We start from the raw sequence: 18,807 nt of genomic DNA on the forward strand, positions 1-18,807 counted from the left end.
CTGCTGCCTGTCACACTGGACGATATCGCTAGCGAGGACGCTGCAACATCACGGATCGCTAGCGATATTGTCTAGTGTGACGGTACCTTAAGTGATACATCGTTGCATTCAGCTTCTCTTTGCCTACATTATGCTGCTCTCAGATGAGAAGAGCATATACACAAAATTGGACCAAGGAACCAAAGGGTAGGAGAATAAAAACAATATTTATTGAGTTAATAAATTAAAATTGTTCAAAATATTAGAGACTAGGGTGATGACAGATGAATGACCAAAAATGCGGCACTGCAGTGGAGCAAGGCAAAAATATATATATATACAAAAGAATACACGCCAGTTGAAACGCGCGTTGGGGTCATGGCACCGCAATATCAGATCAAGGTAACTTACTCTTGTGATCACATATATGTCCTATACAAGACTCATAATTTTTCTCATGTGTTTGACATGTATATTGGACATCAGCTTGTGGCTGCTCCCCGGCTATATAGTTATCTCTCTATACAGCTTCTATGTTACCAATAGGGATTTATAACCACTTTCTGAAGCCCTGTTTTGTCAATCCACTACATATGTTGCCTTGCACATTGTACTGTGTGTATATATATATATATATATATATATATATATATATATATATATATATATATATATATATATATATATCATCCGTCATTACCCTACAGCTGATCAGGGCACTGTATATCAGATGAAAACTGATCGATTATAGTGCATTTATACCGTCATGTTATTGTTACGGTATATTTTCTTCTCAAACTTCCTTTTCTGATCTTCACCTACTTTACAAACTAAATCTCTCTACAGCTTCCTCTCCTCTAACAAAACAAGTCTTAATCGCTCTTCTGCACAAGGTCAGTCAACTGTCCGCTCATCTCCTGACTTGTAATGAGAAATCTGCTTCTCTATGAAGTGTGTAATTCATCTCACAGACGCACTAATTGCCAAGAACCTCGGCGGCACACTCCTGTCCCATCACATTGACTGCGCTTGTCCGTATCATATTGCTATTTCTGGAGCCAGTTACTTGGCTCAGCTGTACCTAGGAAGGGAATCTTTCTTTCTCTGGCCCAGGTGATTGCTTGAAGTTTTCCTTCGGTTCCTCTTGATCCAAACCCACCAGGAACCAATATGCCCCTGGAAATAAAAGAGGCACTTAAAAGAGCTGCAGAAAATCAATTTACCTTACAGAATCACTGCAATTTGCTCAGGAGACAACTAGAGGAATACAGATGGGCAGTAAGGCCACACAGTATCTATAGGTGGAATATTAACCCCATATGGGGGTATTTTTCACCTCTCTGACCAGGCCACATTTTTAATTCTGACTGGCGCCACTTGGTAATGTACCGTAATAACTCTGCAACACTTCAACAGATCCCAGTTACTCTGGGAATGTTTTTTCGTGACATGTTAAAAATTTACATCGATATGATATGCGTTTATGTATCAAAATGTCGAAAATTTGACATAAAATTTTGCCATTTTCAAACTTTTAATATTTATACCCTCAAACACAATAGTTATACCAAACAAAATAGCTAATAAACATGATTTTTTCTTGTCAGGAAGTTAGAAGGGTTAAAAATTGATCGGCAGTTTTTTTATTTTTTTCAACAAAATTTACAAAACCAATTTTTTAGAGACCACATCACATTTGAAGGGACTTTGAGGGGCTTACGTGATAGAAAATACTCAAATGTTACACCGTTTTAAAAACTGCACCCCTCAAAGTGCTCAAAACCACATTCAAGAAGTTTATTAAAACTTCAGGTGCTTCACAGGAATTAAAGCAACGCGGAAGGAAAATATGAACATTATATTTTTTTAACCCCAAATTTTTAATTTTCACAAGGGTAAAAGGAGAAGATGGACCATACATTTATTTTGTGCGAATACTCCCGAGTACGACAATACATCATATGTGGTGGAAAACTACCGTTTGGGAGCACAGCAGGGCTCATAAGGGAAGGAGCACCATTTTGCTCTTGGAGCAAAAAATTTGCTGGAATAGATAGCAGACATGTCATTTTTTGCAAAGCCCCCAATGTGACCTCATTTTGGAAACAACACCACATAAGGAATTTATCTACAGGTGTAGTGGGCACCTTGAACCCCCAGGTGCTTCACAGTGAGCCATGAAAATGGAAAAAAAAAAAACATTTTGTACCCCAAATAAATGTTGCTTTAGCCTAAAATGTTTCTTTTTACAAGGGTAACAGGATAAAATGGACCATACAATTTGTTGTGCAATGTTTCCTGAGTACACTGATACCCCATATGTAATGGAAAACTATTATTCAGGAACGCAGCAGGGTTTGGAAAGGAAGGAGCACTATTTTAATTTTGGCGAATCATTTTTTAGCTGTAATAAATTGTCGACGCCATGTCAAAATTGAAGAGCCCTTGACATGCCAAATCAGCAGAAACACACACAAGTGACCCCATTTTGGAAACTACACCTCTTGAAGAATTCATGAAGGGGTTTGTGAGCCTTTGTAACTCACAGTCAGTCAACAGAATTGTATAACATTGGGCTGAGTAAATTAATAATGACCATTTTTTTCCACTAAAATGTTATTTTGGCCCCAAATTTTTATTTTTAAAAAAGAGTAATAGGCAAAACAAAATGGTAAAAATGATTTATGCAATTTCTCCTGAGTGCAGCAGTACCCCAAGAAGCACAGCGCAAGAGCGCCATATTGGAGTGCAGATTTTTCTGGAATACTTTGAGGGTGCCATGTCACATTGGCAGAGCCCCTGACATGCCAGAAAAGCAGACCACCCACAAGTGAACCCACTTTAAAAATTACACCCTCAATGAATTCATCTAGGGGTGCAGTGAGCATAGTAACACAACAGGTGTGTCACAGAATTTTATACCATTGGACGGTGAAAAAATACCGTAATAAGTTTTTTTTTAACCCCATGTTTCTGATACCCTACATACATACGAGACAAGTAACTAACAAAGAAAAGGAGAAATAAAAATTGTCTTCTTGCAAACACATTTTCTGCTTCTCTCTCAGCTCTGCTGTATTGCAACACAATTACAGCCCTGTCTGCCTGTGAGCTGGAACCTGAGAGGAGCCTGCAGATGTGTCAGGTATAATCACACACCGCTCTGCAGGGAGAGCAGAGAGTGGCCATTACACAGCACACTGGTAACTCCCCTTCATGTAAAACAAGCTCTGGGGGCAGAGTTATCTTCCAGGCAGCGTCCTCCCCAGAGACTAGAATAGTTCACTTATACAGCTGTGGTAAAAATTAAGAGACCACTGCAAGATTTTCAGTTTGTCTGATTTTTCTCTTTATAGGTATATTTTTGAGTTAAATGTAAATTGTTCTTTTAGTCTATAAACTACTGACAACATGTCTCCGAATTTCCAAGAAATAATCTTGTATTTATTTTCTGAAAATGAGAAATGGTCAAAATAACAAAAAAATGCATTGCTTGCAGATCTCAAATAATGCAAAAAAAAAACAACAAGTTTATAATAATTTAGAAACAACAATACTAATGTTTAAACTCAGGAAGAGTTCAGAAATCAATATTTTGTGGAATAACCATGATTTTTAATCACAGGTTTCATGCGTCTTGGCATGCTTTCCACCAGTCTTTCACACTGTTTTGGGGTGACCTTCTGCCCCTCCTGGTACAAAAATGTAAGCAGTTCTTCTTTGTTGATGGCTTATGACTATCCATCTTCCTTCTTGATTACGTTCCAGAGGTTTTTAGTGGGGTTCAGGTCTGGAGAGGGGCTGGCCATGACAGGGATTTGATGTGGTGGTCCTTCATCCACACTTTGATTGACCTAGCTGTGTGGCATGGCGCATTGTCCTGCTGGAAAAATTAGTCATCAGAGTTGGGGAACATTGCCTGAGCAGAAGGAACCAACTGTTTTTCCAGGATAACCTTGTATGCGGCTTGATCCATAGGTCCTTCGCAAAGAATAACCTGCCCAATTCCAGCCTAGCTGAAGCATCCCTAGATCAACACCTGGTTGTCTAATGGTTAGACGGAGACCTGGAGAGGCGTACAAGCCACAGTGTCTGGCACCCACTGTGAAATTTGGTGGAGGATTGGTGGAGGGTTAGGGATGCTGATTCTGATTTTGATCTCAAATTCCATAGCAAAAATCTGCTGACAAATTCCCTATACCAAATACTTTTTACTGGATCCTGAGGGATGGAAAAGCAAAGTCTACTCATAGCTTTCTTTGCAGTATACTAATGGTTAAGAGCCAGACAAAAGCAAAGTAGACATCTTTTTGGCCATCTTGCAATAAATCCCTATGGACACCTTTAGTGTTTATGTTGGAAGCTTTCTCAGCATTCATGCTAATCATGAGGCAAAAATGAGCTGTGGATATGGCCTAAGAGACGCCACAAGGAACAGTTGCTGAAATCGCACCTTTTAGAATAGGTTTGTGTCAAATACCAGGCAGCCGTCCAGCAGTTACTGTCCTGCTCAGCATGCAGCAGCTCCGCTCAGTACCCAATACACAAACGATCCCGCACAATTGTTCTAGGACTGCATTCAGCCTCCATCATTTAGTAGGGGCCATAATCCCTTAGGCATCATTAGACTTACAAGTCTGGCAACTTCATACTTTCTTTTGAATGACACGAGGTGCATATAGATTTGGTCTATGTTCCTGGCACATTACAGATGCAGCACAGCACAGACTCCAAAGGATAAGATGAGCAATTGCCTGCAGCTAATAATCAGGTTACTGCTTTCCTTTACCAAAGAGCATTTGAAAATAAGAGACTTGCAAGTTGCTTGTTTCCTATCGGAAACTGCATGATTTCTCCTTAGCTAAATATCCACTAATCGGCTCCATCCCTAAAACTGTTCTATTTTGCAATATACTGGAATCTCATCCGTTACTGTTTTGTCAGATCAATTTTCATCAATATTCCATTGTTACCAGGGCAGTGGAGTCGGAGTCATGGAGTCAGTGTCCATTTTGGTGGAACCTGAGTCATGGAGTCGGAGTTGAGTGTTCATTTCGGTGGGGTCTGAGTCAGAATAAAATGGACCGACACCTAAAATATATATTAAATTGGGTACAGTAGTACAATGCAGGGTGAGCTGTAAATGTTTTCATAAGCATTTCGGAAACTTATGAAATGTCCTATAAATGTCTGTTCTGTTCCTGATCTAAGGAACTGGGCTTTTAGTGGAGATGAATCTGTGCTGCCCTTTATGCACATGCTCAGTAGTGAGCAGTTCTGTGAGGTCATAGAGGAGATGAATCTGTGCTGCACTTTATGCACATGCTCAATAGTGACCAGTGCTGTTGAGTCGTAGAGGAGATGAATCTGTGCTGCACTTTATGTACATGCTCAGTAGTGACCAGTGCTGTTGAGTCGGAGAGGAGATGAATCTGTGCTGCCCATTATGCACATGCTCAGTAGTGACCAGTGCTGTGAGGTCATAGAGGAGATGAATCTGTGCTGCCCTTTATGCACATGCTCAGTAGTGACCAGTGCTGTGGGGTCGGAGTCCGTAACATCGAGGAGTGGGAGTCGGAGGTTTGGCTTACTGACTCCACAGCCCTGATTGTTACAAGGCTTTACAAATCACTTTAAACAGATTATCTTCTAGAAAACTTTTACCTTCGGCTCATTTGTAATGGACATTGACTAAGTTGTGCAGTTAAAAATCAAACCAAACGCTTTATCTCCGATTAATCAGCTTCACTCCATTCATTCACTTGTACCACGTGACCACACTCTGACTACCTGAATCCTGCCGCGTCTATAGTGTACACCAGTTGTCAGTCATTAATATCTGACTTATATTGAGGTTCATGAACATACTCTTGTACAGGACCCCCACTGCTCCCCCATACTGCTGCCGGTTTCTTCTGTTGGTCTCCTGGTACAGTTGTCTCTGTTGGGGCATCAGGTGAGTACTCCAAACAAAGAGCAGCCATTGATTGTCTACAATGGCGATGTTCCAATTGAACTGAAAGAATCCATTTTTTAGCTCTTTCTTCTGGCTCGGACAGAACATAACAACTGCAGACAATAATCTGACAACCATTCGCGGTAAGAGAAAGCCAGGAGATCAGCAGGGGGACACTGGAAGACGTACGGAGGGTCCAACAGGTTAGTATGTTTTCTCTATTATTTCAATAATAAACTAATGAAAACTAAATAAAATGTAATGCACATCACCTCTAAGGATACTGGTTACTTGTGTCTTCTTTCTAAGGTATCTACTGTAGTATTAGGCATTTGATAGTTTACAAGCAGTATGGCTGCACTTCCTGTTGTCACTTATGCAAAACTGGCAGCCACATCATTAAAAAAATAGGAATAGCACTATAGGTAAAATAAAAAAAATAGTAATTAATTTTTGTTTTATTACTTAGGCTGGACAGACATCTGTCTGAGATGGTTTAGTGAATGCTGCATTGAGCAGGGGGTTGGACCTGATGACCCTGGAGGTCCCTTCCAACTCTAACATTCTATGATTCTTTATATGTGGACAACTTTTTTTTCAGAAATCCACTTGAAAAATGCATTTTATATTTTGCTTTATTCTATTTTTTTCACCATTTAAAGGAGGACCTATTGTTTGCCAATACTGAAATCTGACTGTTTTGTCAATCCATAGTACTATAATTGACCCTTATAGTAGTATAATGTACCTCCATGGCATAATGCAGCCCCATAGTATTATAATGCACCCTTATAGTAGGATAATGCACCCCCATAGTATAATGCAGCCCCTTACAGTAATAATATCCCACATTCTGGACCCCACGTGTCCTCCCATTCTGCCTCCTGTCTCTCCATATTGCCCCATAGTCTAATGCTGGCCCACTGCATTATAATGCATCCCCATAGTATAATGCACCCCCATAGTATAATAAAGCCTCATAGTATTACAATGCACCCTTATAGTAGTATAATGCACGCCCATAGTACCCCATAGTACTATAATGCACCTTATAGCAGTATAATGCGCCCCCATAATATAATGCAGCCCCATAGCAGTATAATGCACACCCATAGTAGTATAATGCACCCCACAGTATAATGCACCCCCATAGTAGTATCATGCAGCCCCATAGTATAATACAGCCCTATAGTATAATGCACCCTTTTAGTAGTATAATGAACCCCATAGTATAATGCAGCCCCATAGTATAATGCAGCCCTTTCCCTCCCTCCCCACCTACATAGTAGTATAATGCACCCCCAGAGTATAATGCAGCTCCATGGTACTACAATGCACCCTTATAGTAGTATAATGCACCCCCATAATACTATAATGAACCCTTATAGTAGTAAAATACAGTCCCACAGCACAATGCAGCCCCATAGTACTATAATGCACCCTTATAGCAGTATAAGAAACCCGCATGGTATAATGCAGCCCCATAGTAGTATAACAATTCTGCACACCTTTTATAAACCTTAGCCCAGAGCTAGCATGAGCAGTTTATCAGACGATCAGATCCCCATTTACATACTGAATGCACAATGCGCTCTCAGCGGGATTCCACGTAAGAGTAGAATAGATAAGCTTTAAAAATACTTTTGAAGAAAAAAAGAGCTTTTATTGTGTGGCTTTTTCTCTTTGGAAGATACACTTTGTAAGAATAATTAATGTTCCTTAAACCTCATTAATCAGATGAATCCGATGTTGACCCGAGTACTTCTGATGAATTGTAATAGCTGTCTGATGAAACTTGTGTATCCTAGCTTGATCGCTTTAGAATATGCGACGCTGTGCAGAAAGTTTCAGATCTTACTGAACCTTTCATGTACTGAGAATGAAACATATACCGACCACTGTGACTGCATCCGAGAACAGGTGATAACAAATGGAGGTCCTCAAGCATCAAAGAAAATCGGATGCAATAATTAAGAAAGATCTGCCACCCATTGTGGAGAGATTAGTCTGCAGGTTGTCACCATTCACTGTTTGGTGGTAGCGTGCCAGCATGGTGCCGATATAAGTCTGCAGACCGTCTGTATCACAAATGTATTAAAAGTAAAATACAAATTGACAGAACTGTCTCTATATAAAGATCAATTTATATAACATTTTTGCATGTATTTATTTCTCTCTCTTCTAATTAGTATTCATATAATCTTATACTTATTTGCAACCACTTTTAATATCTAATATCATGGGGGAGGAGAATGAAGAAAAATGTGAGGACCTATATTGGAATATGCAAAAAAAATAGTTCTCTTCCAAGTGGGAGAAAACGATCCCTCTACTACGATCCATTGGGGAAGGAAAATGGATTGGTTCCGACACAGTGATCCAGGTAAAATCACAACAAAATTTTGTGATTTTTACCTGGATGATTTTTTTAATTCTAATTCTAAATCATTTTTAATTTTTTTTAAACTGTTCTAATAAAATTTTACGACAGTTTAAAAGAATTAAAAATTAGGCTTACGCGTTTGTGGCACAGTAGAAGCGCCCGTAGTCATAGGATGTTGAAAGGGAAATGAAAGCTGGTATAGAAAGGAAAATAATCCAATCAGCAGTGAATGTGGTTAATTACATTTTAAAATACAAAAAACTTTTTTGCAGAGTTAATATATATAGAACAAATCATTCTTAGAATTCATCCCATTGGGATGTTTTGTATTGAGCTGCAGAATCCAATACGCTTCACTTATAGTGAGCTGTCTCTGCCGATTGCCCCCGCTTTTAGGATAAAATGTAATGCAGTATACTTGGAGTAAAGGATGTAAAGTAGTAATTAACAACCGATTAGAACTGATGACCTATCCTAAAAACAGGCTATCAAAAAAAGTGGCCGGAAACCGGAAGCGCTGTTGTCGCCATCTGCATAGTGATACAGCAGAGACAGTCCTGTGTGCGCGACATGTATCTGGCTAGCTGCGCACGTCCTGACCAGAAGCCGCACAAGGCCATGGAGTACCACTACGCCGGGGCTGTGGAGCAGCGCTTCAACCCGTACACGTTCAACGACGGAACTGTACTGGCTCTTGCAGGGGAAGACTTTGCTATCGTTGTATCAAAAAAAGTAGTGGCCAATCTTTTTAACTTTGAAAAGACAGGAACTTTGTGTGATGGTCATAATTTCTATCCATAGGTCATAATTTTTATCCATATGCTGACCACAAAATATTCAGGAACTGTGCATGCACTATGTAACCAAGTATATCAATATACAGTGTATACAGTGGCATGTAAAAGTTTGGGCACCCCTGGTCAAAATTTCTGTTATCGTGAAGAGTTAAGCAAGTTGAAGATGAAATGATCTCTAAAAGGACTAATGTTAAGACGACACATTTCCTATGGATTTTCAAGAAAAATATACAGTATATATTTTAATCTTTTATGTTTAAAAATTACTGTATGTACTCGTGTATAAGCCGACCCGAGCATAAGCCAAGGCACCTAATTTTGCCACAAAAAACTGGGAAAACTTTTTGACTAGAGTATAAGCCAGGTATGCATTGTCCCCTCATACCCATCCTGGTGTGCATGGTTGCTTATTCCCATCCTTGTCTGCGTGGCGCCTTATTCCCATCCTTATCTGCATGGCGCATTATTTCCATCCTTTTCTGCATGGCTCCTTATTCCCATCCTTGTATGCGTGGCGCCTTATTCCCATCCTTGTCTGCGTGGCGCCTTATTCCCATCCTTGTCTGCGTGGCTCCTTATTCCCATCCTTGTCTGGATGGCTCCTTATCCTAGTCCTTGTCTGTGTGGCTCTTTATTCCCATCCCTGCCTGTGTGGCTCCTTATTCTCATCCTTGTATGCCTGGCTCCTTATCCGCTTCATTGTATGCGCCCTTTAAGCACATTGTTCTGGTGCCAACAGCTCCTGAGGCCGAGTAATCGCATGTCCCCGCTCATTAAGGGAATGAATATGCATCTCTATCTCTCCACGCCTATGGGAGTGGAGAGAGGCGAATATTCATTACCTCAATGAGCAGGCACCCGTGATAGCCCGGCGGCTTTGGTTGTAACTGTGTGCCATAAGAGAAATTAATATTCATTGCCAGTGCAGTGAATATTCATTTCTCTTTAGCAGTGGGCACAGGCTTTAGCCGCAGTCACCGGCTCCTGCTTCCTGTGACCCACTGCTGTGCCACTCCCCCTCCCACAGCAGTCTTCTGTGACAATGACTTGTGTATAAGCTGAGGGGGGAGGGGAGGGCATTTTCAGCAAAAAAAAATGTGCTGAAAAATTTGGCTTATACACAAGTATATAGGGTACAAAAAGGAAAATTTTATGGTGAGGACGCATGAGAGGTTTTCTTTTGATGACTCTTACATGAAGGCCATATTTGTGCAGGTGTTTCTTAACAGTAGAACAATGTACCACAAATCCAGTGTCTGCAAAGTCTCTCTGAAGGTCTTTTGCAGGTCAAATGGGGGTTCTGGTTTGCCTTTCTAGTAATCCCATGAGCAGATCTCACTGAACTTTTGCTTGGTCTTCCAAACCTTATCTTGACCTCTACTGTTCCTGTTAACTGCCATTTCTTAATTACATTTCGAACTGAGGAAAGGGTAACTTGAAAATTCTTTGCCATCTTCTTATAGCCTTCTCCTGCCTTGTGGGCCTCAACCATTTTCATTTTCAGAGCACTAGGCAGCTGCTTAGAAGATCCCATGGCTGCAGTTCTTTGGCACAAGTTTCACAGGGTTAACACAACAGAAAGGAGCCAGAAGACTGCAGCATCTGATTGCTGCTACTGCTAAGCTGAAAAGAAGCACTTCACCTTATTAAATCGAGGTAATTTATTTCGGCAGTACAGTGGTTAATAGGACATGTTAGGAGCTCGGAGAATCTGAGCTCTCAGCTAAGCACGGTTAGCCATTCCTATTCCCTATATTATCTGGGTCCTGACAAATACATTGTCAGAGCTAGCCTATGCTGCATGGCTTGGAGGAGAGTTGTTTGGTGGTTATCAGTGACTGTCTCTTGGGTTTGTAAGTGGGATAATTCCCTTTCCTCCTCTTACTTTGTTCTTTTCCCATCCTCCACTCCCAGATGCATTCCCCTGTTAAATGTGAGTGAAAATTTGTATGTCTGGTATTTTCAGTTGCCCTTGTACGTGTTGCCTTGTTCGTCTGGTTGGTGTACTGTGGTGCACCCCCTCTTCCCTGGGAGGGGAAAGGAAACAGACGGAAGGCGGATACAGGAGATAGGGCACGGTTGGTGGCCCCGGCATATTCACCTTCAGAAGCAATCCGGGGAATAGGGTGAGCTAGGGCGCCTCCTATTGTGTTACGGACAAGATAAAAGCCCCTGGTCCTGGGTCACCTGACAACTGAGTCGTGACAACAAGGTTAGAGGAGGCTGGGTTTTTATAAAGCTTGAAAATTTGCATCACCTTGCCTTTCCTAACAATGATAGTGAACAAGCCTTTGTCAAAGTTATCTGAGCACACAAATGCCCAAGGGTGCCAAAACTTTTCAATCAGCCCATATTCCTCTTTATAATTTTTAAAATGAAAAAAAAACAACAACAATTTTTTTGCCTAAAATACAAAGGAAATGTGCATCTTTAACTTTAGGCCTTTTAGAGATCATTTCATCTTCAACTTGCTTAGCTGTTCACAATAACAGTAATTTTGACCAGGGGTGCCCACACTTTTACATGCTACTGTATATAAAGTATGTAATAGAGACTGATATATGTTTAAAGGGGTTGTCCAGTACTCTGAAAACCCCTGCTGAATCCCTTTTTCGGAATGTTTCCGACCAGTAAAATAATAACACACTCACTCCTGGTGCAGGTGCTGTTCCAGCGGTGTCGGCACTGGCTCCCCAAGACCACAATGTCACGTGATTCTTGCAGCCAATCAGCACTGGCTTCAGTCTCTTCTGAAATGGAAACAATTGACATCCGGAGGAAGTGAGAACTGTGGCTTGCTCTCACCTACTCTGTAGGTCTTGATTTCTCTGAAGGAGAGAGTAAAGCCAGCGCTGATTGGCAGTATACACAGTGCTAAAACCTCTGGAACTGTGACTGCACCAGAGGTGAGTTTTGAGGACGAGGGACAGCAAATGATGAACTGAGAGTGGGAGATGGGGGACAGCAAATGATGAATTGAGACTCAGGGATGTGGAACAGCAAATGATAATGATGCTGTATTGAGGATTGGGAAAACCAAATGATGATGAATTGAGGGTTGGGGAGGATGAGAGAGAGAGGACATGATATAATGAATTGGTCTGAAAGGGGGCATGTAAACATAATGAATCAGGGAGTGGCAGGAACAGAGTGGGGGGAATGTTGAGGATGCAGGAGTATGATTGGTAATTAATTTCGGGAAATAGTACAGGTTCTAATTAATTCATATGTTTATTGGGTGGGAAAATGGCTATTTTTAATTAGTGGGAGCAAAGTGGAGGATTAAAATTTATATTTGGAATGGTGAGTTGCATAATGACTATATATTTATGGTGGGTGCACGTCAGTATTCAACTGCTTAGTGTAAAAGTTGGGGAAAAAGTGGAGAATCTGCCTTTCAAGCTGTGCTCTAGATAAGTGTGCTATTTTCTAAAGAGAGGAGTCCTGGCTGGAAGAAGTGATTGTGGTCTGCGCTGGATAAAGAAGAAAAGCAAAGATAAAGGACTTCAACTAGACACATCACCGGTGAGTCAGTGTGTTACCTGTACGCTTACACTATAAACTGTATACTATATACAGAGCTCCTGTGTATGTCACTGGTGATCACTGTATTATCTGTACACTTACACTATATACAGAGCTCTTGTGTATAATGTCACTGATGATCACTTTATTACCTGTACACTGACACTATATACAGATCTCCTGTGTATAGTGGCACTGGTGATCACTGTATAATTACCTGTACAGTTATACACTATATACAGAGCTCCTGTGTTTAATGGCACTTATGGTAATATTAGTATTGTGGTTTTTTTTTTTAATTAATGATCAGTATTGTAGTATTCGGTCACTATGTGGTGGTAATATGTGATCTGGTCATGATGTGGCGGTATTTGTTCCTTGTATGCGATATTATTTGGCTACTATGTGGTGCTTTCTTGTATGTGGTATTATTCGGTCACTATTTGGTGGTAATATGTGATCTGGTCATGGTGTGACCATACTACTCCCTTGTACATGGTATTATTTGGTCACTATGTGTTGGTAATATGTGGTCTGGCCATGGTGTTACGGTATTTGTCACTTGTATGTGGTATTATTGATTTTTTTTTAAATGTATGAGACTTCTTTTTGGAAGTGCATTTGAACAGCAAGGTGGATTGCTGTTGAGCGGAACTAGAGAAAAAAAAATCTATAAATCTTCAGCATAGCGAGTGTGAGCGAGCTGAGTGTGACCTGAGTGTAAGTGTGGACGGCGGTAAGTGTGACTTGTGATTCAGTGACTTTGGAGTCAGGGAGTTTCCAAGGGAGGAATTACTGAATTGCTGTCTGTTTTGTATTAATACTTTGTATTTATTTATTTTTTTTTATTTAACTTTTCTGTCTGGTGCAATCCCCATTAGGAAATGTGCTCCACTCTTGTTAATGCCATCCAGTGCACATCTTGCCACATGTATGCAGTCCTTGAGCAGCCGATCGAGGGTGCATACTGCTGTGCGAGATGTGAGCACATTGTGCATTTGGAAACCCAGATTCTGACTCTAAATGTGCAGCTGGCAACACTGAGATCCATTGACAATATGGAGAGTAGTCTTCTGCTCACGGAGCAGACGCTCAATGGGACAGATGAGGGGGGGATGGTAGGATGGAGCTGCAGGACGGTGAAGTAGCAAGCTGGGTGACAGTTAGGAAGCGGGGTAGAGGGAAGAGTGCCAGGGAGGCTAGTCCTGATCTGGAACACCCCAATAAGTTTGGTAAGTTGGCAGATGAGGGGGGTGCCACTACAGGGGTAGCACTGCTGCAGCTAGGCATGTCCTCTGAAAGCCGGGGGAGTGACTGCTCCAGTAAGGAGGGAAATAGGAGAGCAGGGCAGGCCAGACAGGTGCTGGTAGTGGGGGACTCAATTATTAGGGGAACAGATAGGGCAATCTGTCACAAAGACAGGGATCGTCGAACGGTGTGCTGCCTACCTGGCGCTTGAGTCCGACACATCGCTGATCGGGTGGACAGATTACTGGGAGGGGCTGGTGAGGACCCAGCGGTCATGGTGCACATAGGCACAAATGACAAAGTTAGAGGTAGGTGGAAGGTCCTTAAAGATGATTTCAGGGAATTAGGCTGCAAGCTGAAAGCAAGGACCTCCAACGTGGTATTCTCCGAAATACTGCCTGTACCACGTGCCACGCCAGAGAGGCAACGGGAGATTAGGGAGGTTAATAAGTGGCTCAAGATTTGGTGTACGAAGGAGGGGTTTGGGTTCCTGCAGAACTGGGCCGACTTCTCAGTTGGCTACAGGCTCTACGCTAGGGATGGACTGCACCTCAATGGGGAAGGTGCAGCTGTGCTGGGGGAGAAAATGGCTAGAAGGTTGGAGGATTGTTTAAACTAGGGATTGGGGGGAGGGTATTCAATTTATAGGAGGGGAAGATAGTGCAGACAGAGACCTGGGCACAAATAAGGAAGTTGGGGGTGGCGGTGGCATGGGGGGTGGGGTTAGAACAGTTAATAATTTAAGAAAGAATAGAGGTGCAGAGAGGAACATCAAGTGCATGTATACTAATGCCAGAAGCCTCGCCAACAAAATGGACGAATTATAACTAATGTTGTTGGAGCATAATTATGACATGGTGGGGATATCTGAAACGTGGCTGGATGAGAGCCATGACTGGGCTGTTAACTTGCAGGGCTATAGTCTGTTCAGAAATGACCGTACAGATAAGTGAGGGGGTGGGGTGTGTCTATATGTAAAATCGTCCCCAACCCATCCGGCGTGATAATGTAGGTGAATTTAATGAAAATGTAGAATCCCTGTGGGTGGAGATAAGGGGAGGGGGAAAAAATAATAAATTACTGATAGGGGTTTGTTATAAATCTCCAAAAATAATGGAAGCAATGGAGAATATCCTCGTAAAGCAAATAGATGAAGCTGCGACTCAAGGAGAAGTCATTATTATGGGGGACTTCAACTACCCTGAAATAGATTGGGGAACAGAAACCTGCAGTTCCAGCAAAGGTAATCGGTTTTTTACAATTATGAGAGACAATTACCTTTCACAACTGGTTCAGGACCCAACAAGAAGGGGGGCACTACTAGACCTAATATTAACCAACAGGCCAGACCGCATAGCAAATATAAGGGTTGGGGGTCACTTGGGAAATAGCGATCACAAAATAATACGTTTTCATGTATCCTTTAAAAAGATGTGTAATAGAGGGGTTACATGGACACTAAACTTCAGGAGGGCAAATTTCCAACGGATGAGAGAGGATCTTGGTGCAATTAAATGGGACAATATCCTGAGACACAAAAATACACAAAGAAAATGTGAGACGTTTATTAACATCCTGGATAGGACCTGTGCACAGTATATACCGTATGGGAATAAACATACAAGGAATAGGAGGAAACCAATATGGCTAAATAGAGCTGTAAGGGGCGCAATAAGTGACAAAAAGAAAGCATTTAGAGAATTAAAGGAAGTAGGTTGTGAGGAGGCGTTAAATAAATACAAAAAATTAAATAAATTCTGTAAAAAGCAAATCAAGGCAGCAAAGATTGAGACAGAGAGACTCATTGCCAGAGAGAGTAAAAATAATCCCAAAATATTCTTTAACTACATAAATAGTAAGAAACTAAAAAATGATAGTGTTGGCCCCCTTAAAAATAGTCTGGGTGAAATGGTGGATGAGGATGAGGAAAAAGCCAATATGCTAAATGACTTTTTTTCATCAGTATTTACACAAGAAAATCCCATGGCAGACAAAATGACTAGTGATAAAAATTCCCCATTAAATGTCACCTGCTTAACCCAGCAGGAAGTGCGGCAGCGTCTAAAAATCACTAAAATTGACAAATCTCCGGGCCCGGATGGGATACACCCTCGAGTACTGCAGGAATTAAGTACAGTCATCGATAGACCATTATTTTTAATCTTTAAAGACTCCATAATAACAGGGTCTGTACCACAGGACTGGCGTATAGCAAATGTGGTGCCAATATTCAAAAAGGGGACAAAAACTGAACTCGGAAATTATAGGCCAGTAAGCTTAACCTCTACTGTGGGTAAAATCCTGGAGGGCATTCTAAGGGATGCTATACTGGAGTATCTGAAGAGGAATAACCTCATGACCCAGTATCAGCACAGGTTTACTAGGGACCGTTCATGTCAGACTAATTTGATCAGTTTCTATGAAGAGGTAAGTTCCGGACTGGACCAAAGGAACCCAGTAGATGTAGTGTATATGGACTTTTCAAAAGCTTTTGATACGGTGCCACACAAAAGGTTGATACATAAAATGAGAATAATGGGGATAGGGGAAAATATGTGTAAGTGGGTTGAGAGCTGGCTCAGGGATAGGAAACAAGGGGTGGTTATTAATAGAACACACTCGGACTGGGTAGCGGTTAGTAGTGGGGTACCACAGGGGTCAGTGTTGGGCCCTCTTCTTTTTAACATATTTATTAATGACCTTGTAGGGGGCATTCAGAGTAGAATTTCAATATTTGCAGATGACACTAAACTCTGCAGGGTAATCAATACAGAGGAGGACAATTTTATATTACAGGATGATTTATGTAAACTAGAAGCTTGGGCTGATAAATGGCAAATGAGCTTTAATGGGGATAAATGTAAGGTCATGCACTTGGGTAGAAGTAATAAGATGTATAATTATGTGCTTAATTCTAAAACTCTGGGCAAAACCGTCAATGAAAAAGACCTGGGTGTATGGGTGGATGACAAACTCATATTCAGTGGCCAGTGTCAGGCAGCTGCTACAAAGGCAAATAAAATAATGGGATGCATTAAAAGAGGCATAGATGCTCATGAGGAGAACATAATTTTACCTCTATACAAGTCACTTGTTCGACCACACTTAGAATACTGTGCACAGTTCTGGTCTCCGGTGTATAAGAAAGACATAGCTGAACTAGAGCGGGTGCAGAGAAGAGCGACCAAGGTTATTAGAGGACTGGGGGGTCTGCAATACCAAGATAGATTATTACACTCGGGGCTATTTAGTGAGGAAAAACGAAGACTAAGGGGTGATCTTATGTTAATGTATAAATATATGAGGGGACAGTACAAAGACCTTTCTGATGATCTTTTTAATCATATACCTGAAACAGGGACAAGGGGGCATCCTATACATTTGGAGGAAAAAAGGTTTAAGCATAATAACAGACGCGGATTCTTTACTGTAAGAGCAGTGAGACTATGGAACTCTCTGCCGTATGATGTTGTAATGAGTGATTCATTACTTAAATTTAAGAGGGGACTGGATACATTTCTGGAAAAGTATAATGTTACAGGGTATATACACTAGATTCCTTGATAGGGCGTTGATCCAGGGAACTAGTCTGATTGCCGTAGGTGGAGTCGGGAAGGAATTTTTTTCCCCAAGGTGGAGCTTACTCTTTGCCACATGGGTTTTTTTTGCCTTCCTCTGGATCAACATGTTAGGGCAAGTTAGGTTAGGCTATGGGTTGAACTAGATGGACTTAAAGTCTTCCTTCAACCTTAATAACTATGTAACTATGTAACTATGTAACATTCACCTAAAAAAAGAGTTGAAAAGAGTATTGGATATTTTAAGAAATGTTGAATAGGTTAGAGTAGAGTAGGGCCTTGCCAGAAGAGTCTACCTAGTTGCTGACTATGTATATGATATAGTGTTCGATAGGAACTGTTAATGTGTGATTGGTGAGGACGAGGTGCAGAAGTGGAGTTTTTCCAAGAGTGGGTGGTGGGACTGTGGAAAGATCGAGGGGTGTAGGAGCTGGGGTGGAGCCTGGACAGAGTCTCAATGGTGCCCAAAAATTTTGCCACTACGGGGCATTGAAATTCCTGGTGGCTACCCTGGCACTGACACTCGTCTCACACTTGCAGCAGAGCTAGAGCCGAGTATCATTAGCATATTACATCTGATGCTCTCGTCTCGGATGCTATACACTCGTGTGACTCCAGCCCAAGTGTTGTTATTTTATTGGCTGGAAACAAAGGGAATCAGAGGGGTTGTCTGAGTAGTCAACAACCCCATTAAGGGTGTAAATTTATAAAAGGGGGATGAATTGTTTGTTCTCTTTACCCCCATAGTGACAGAGCCAATTTGGTACTTAATGACCGAGCCAATTTTTACAATTCTGACCACTGTGACTTTATGAGGTTATAACTCTGGAACGCTTTAACGGATCCCGCTGATTCTGAGACTGTTTTTCGTGACAAATTGTACTTCATGTTAATGGTAACATTTCTTTGATATTAATCGCGATTATTTATGAAAAAAACGGAAATATGTCGAAAAATTTTAAAATTTTGCAATTTTCAAACTTTGTATTTTTATGCCCTTAAATCAGAGAGATATGTCACACAAATTAGTTAATAAATAACATTTCCCACATGTCTACTTTACATCAGCACAATTTTGGAACCAAAATTTTTTTTTGTTAGGAAGCTATAAGGGTTAAAAGTTGACCAGCAATTTCTCATTTTTCCAACAAAATTTACTAAACTATTTTTTTTAGGGACCATCTCACATTTAAAGCCAATTTGAGGGGTGTACATGACAGAAAATACCCAAACTTGACACCATTCTAAAAACTACACCCCTCAAGGTTCTCAAAACCACATTCAAGAAGTTTATTAACCCTTTACGTGCTTCACAGGAACTGAAACAATGTGGAAGGAAAA

At 41.1% G+C, this 18,807-nt stretch overlaps 1 protein-coding gene across 3 annotated transcripts in view; it reads right to left on the minus strand.

Moving 5' to 3' along the window:
* CTPS2 (CTP synthase 2) overlaps nucleotides 1-18,807 on the minus strand; it is a 307,360-nt gene that overhangs the window by 191,774 nt on the left and 96,779 nt on the right. For all 3 annotated transcript variants that reach the window (XR_011319771.1, XM_069761061.1, XM_069761060.1), the window contains one exon: nucleotides 1,061-1,155. Coding sequence is in view for 2 of the 3 variants with exons in the window: in XM_069761061.1 (XP_069617162.1) it covers nucleotides 1,061-1,155 (95 nt within the window). In the remaining variant the exon portion in view is untranslated. The remainder of the gene's footprint in view (nucleotides 1-1,060; nucleotides 1,156-18,807) is intronic.

This window comes from Ranitomeya imitator, chromosome 3 (genome assembly GCF_032444005.1).
Source record: "Ranitomeya imitator isolate aRanImi1 chromosome 3, aRanImi1.pri, whole genome shotgun sequence".
NCBI classification, from domain to species: Eukaryota; Metazoa; Chordata; class Amphibia; order Anura; family Dendrobatidae; genus Ranitomeya; species Ranitomeya imitator.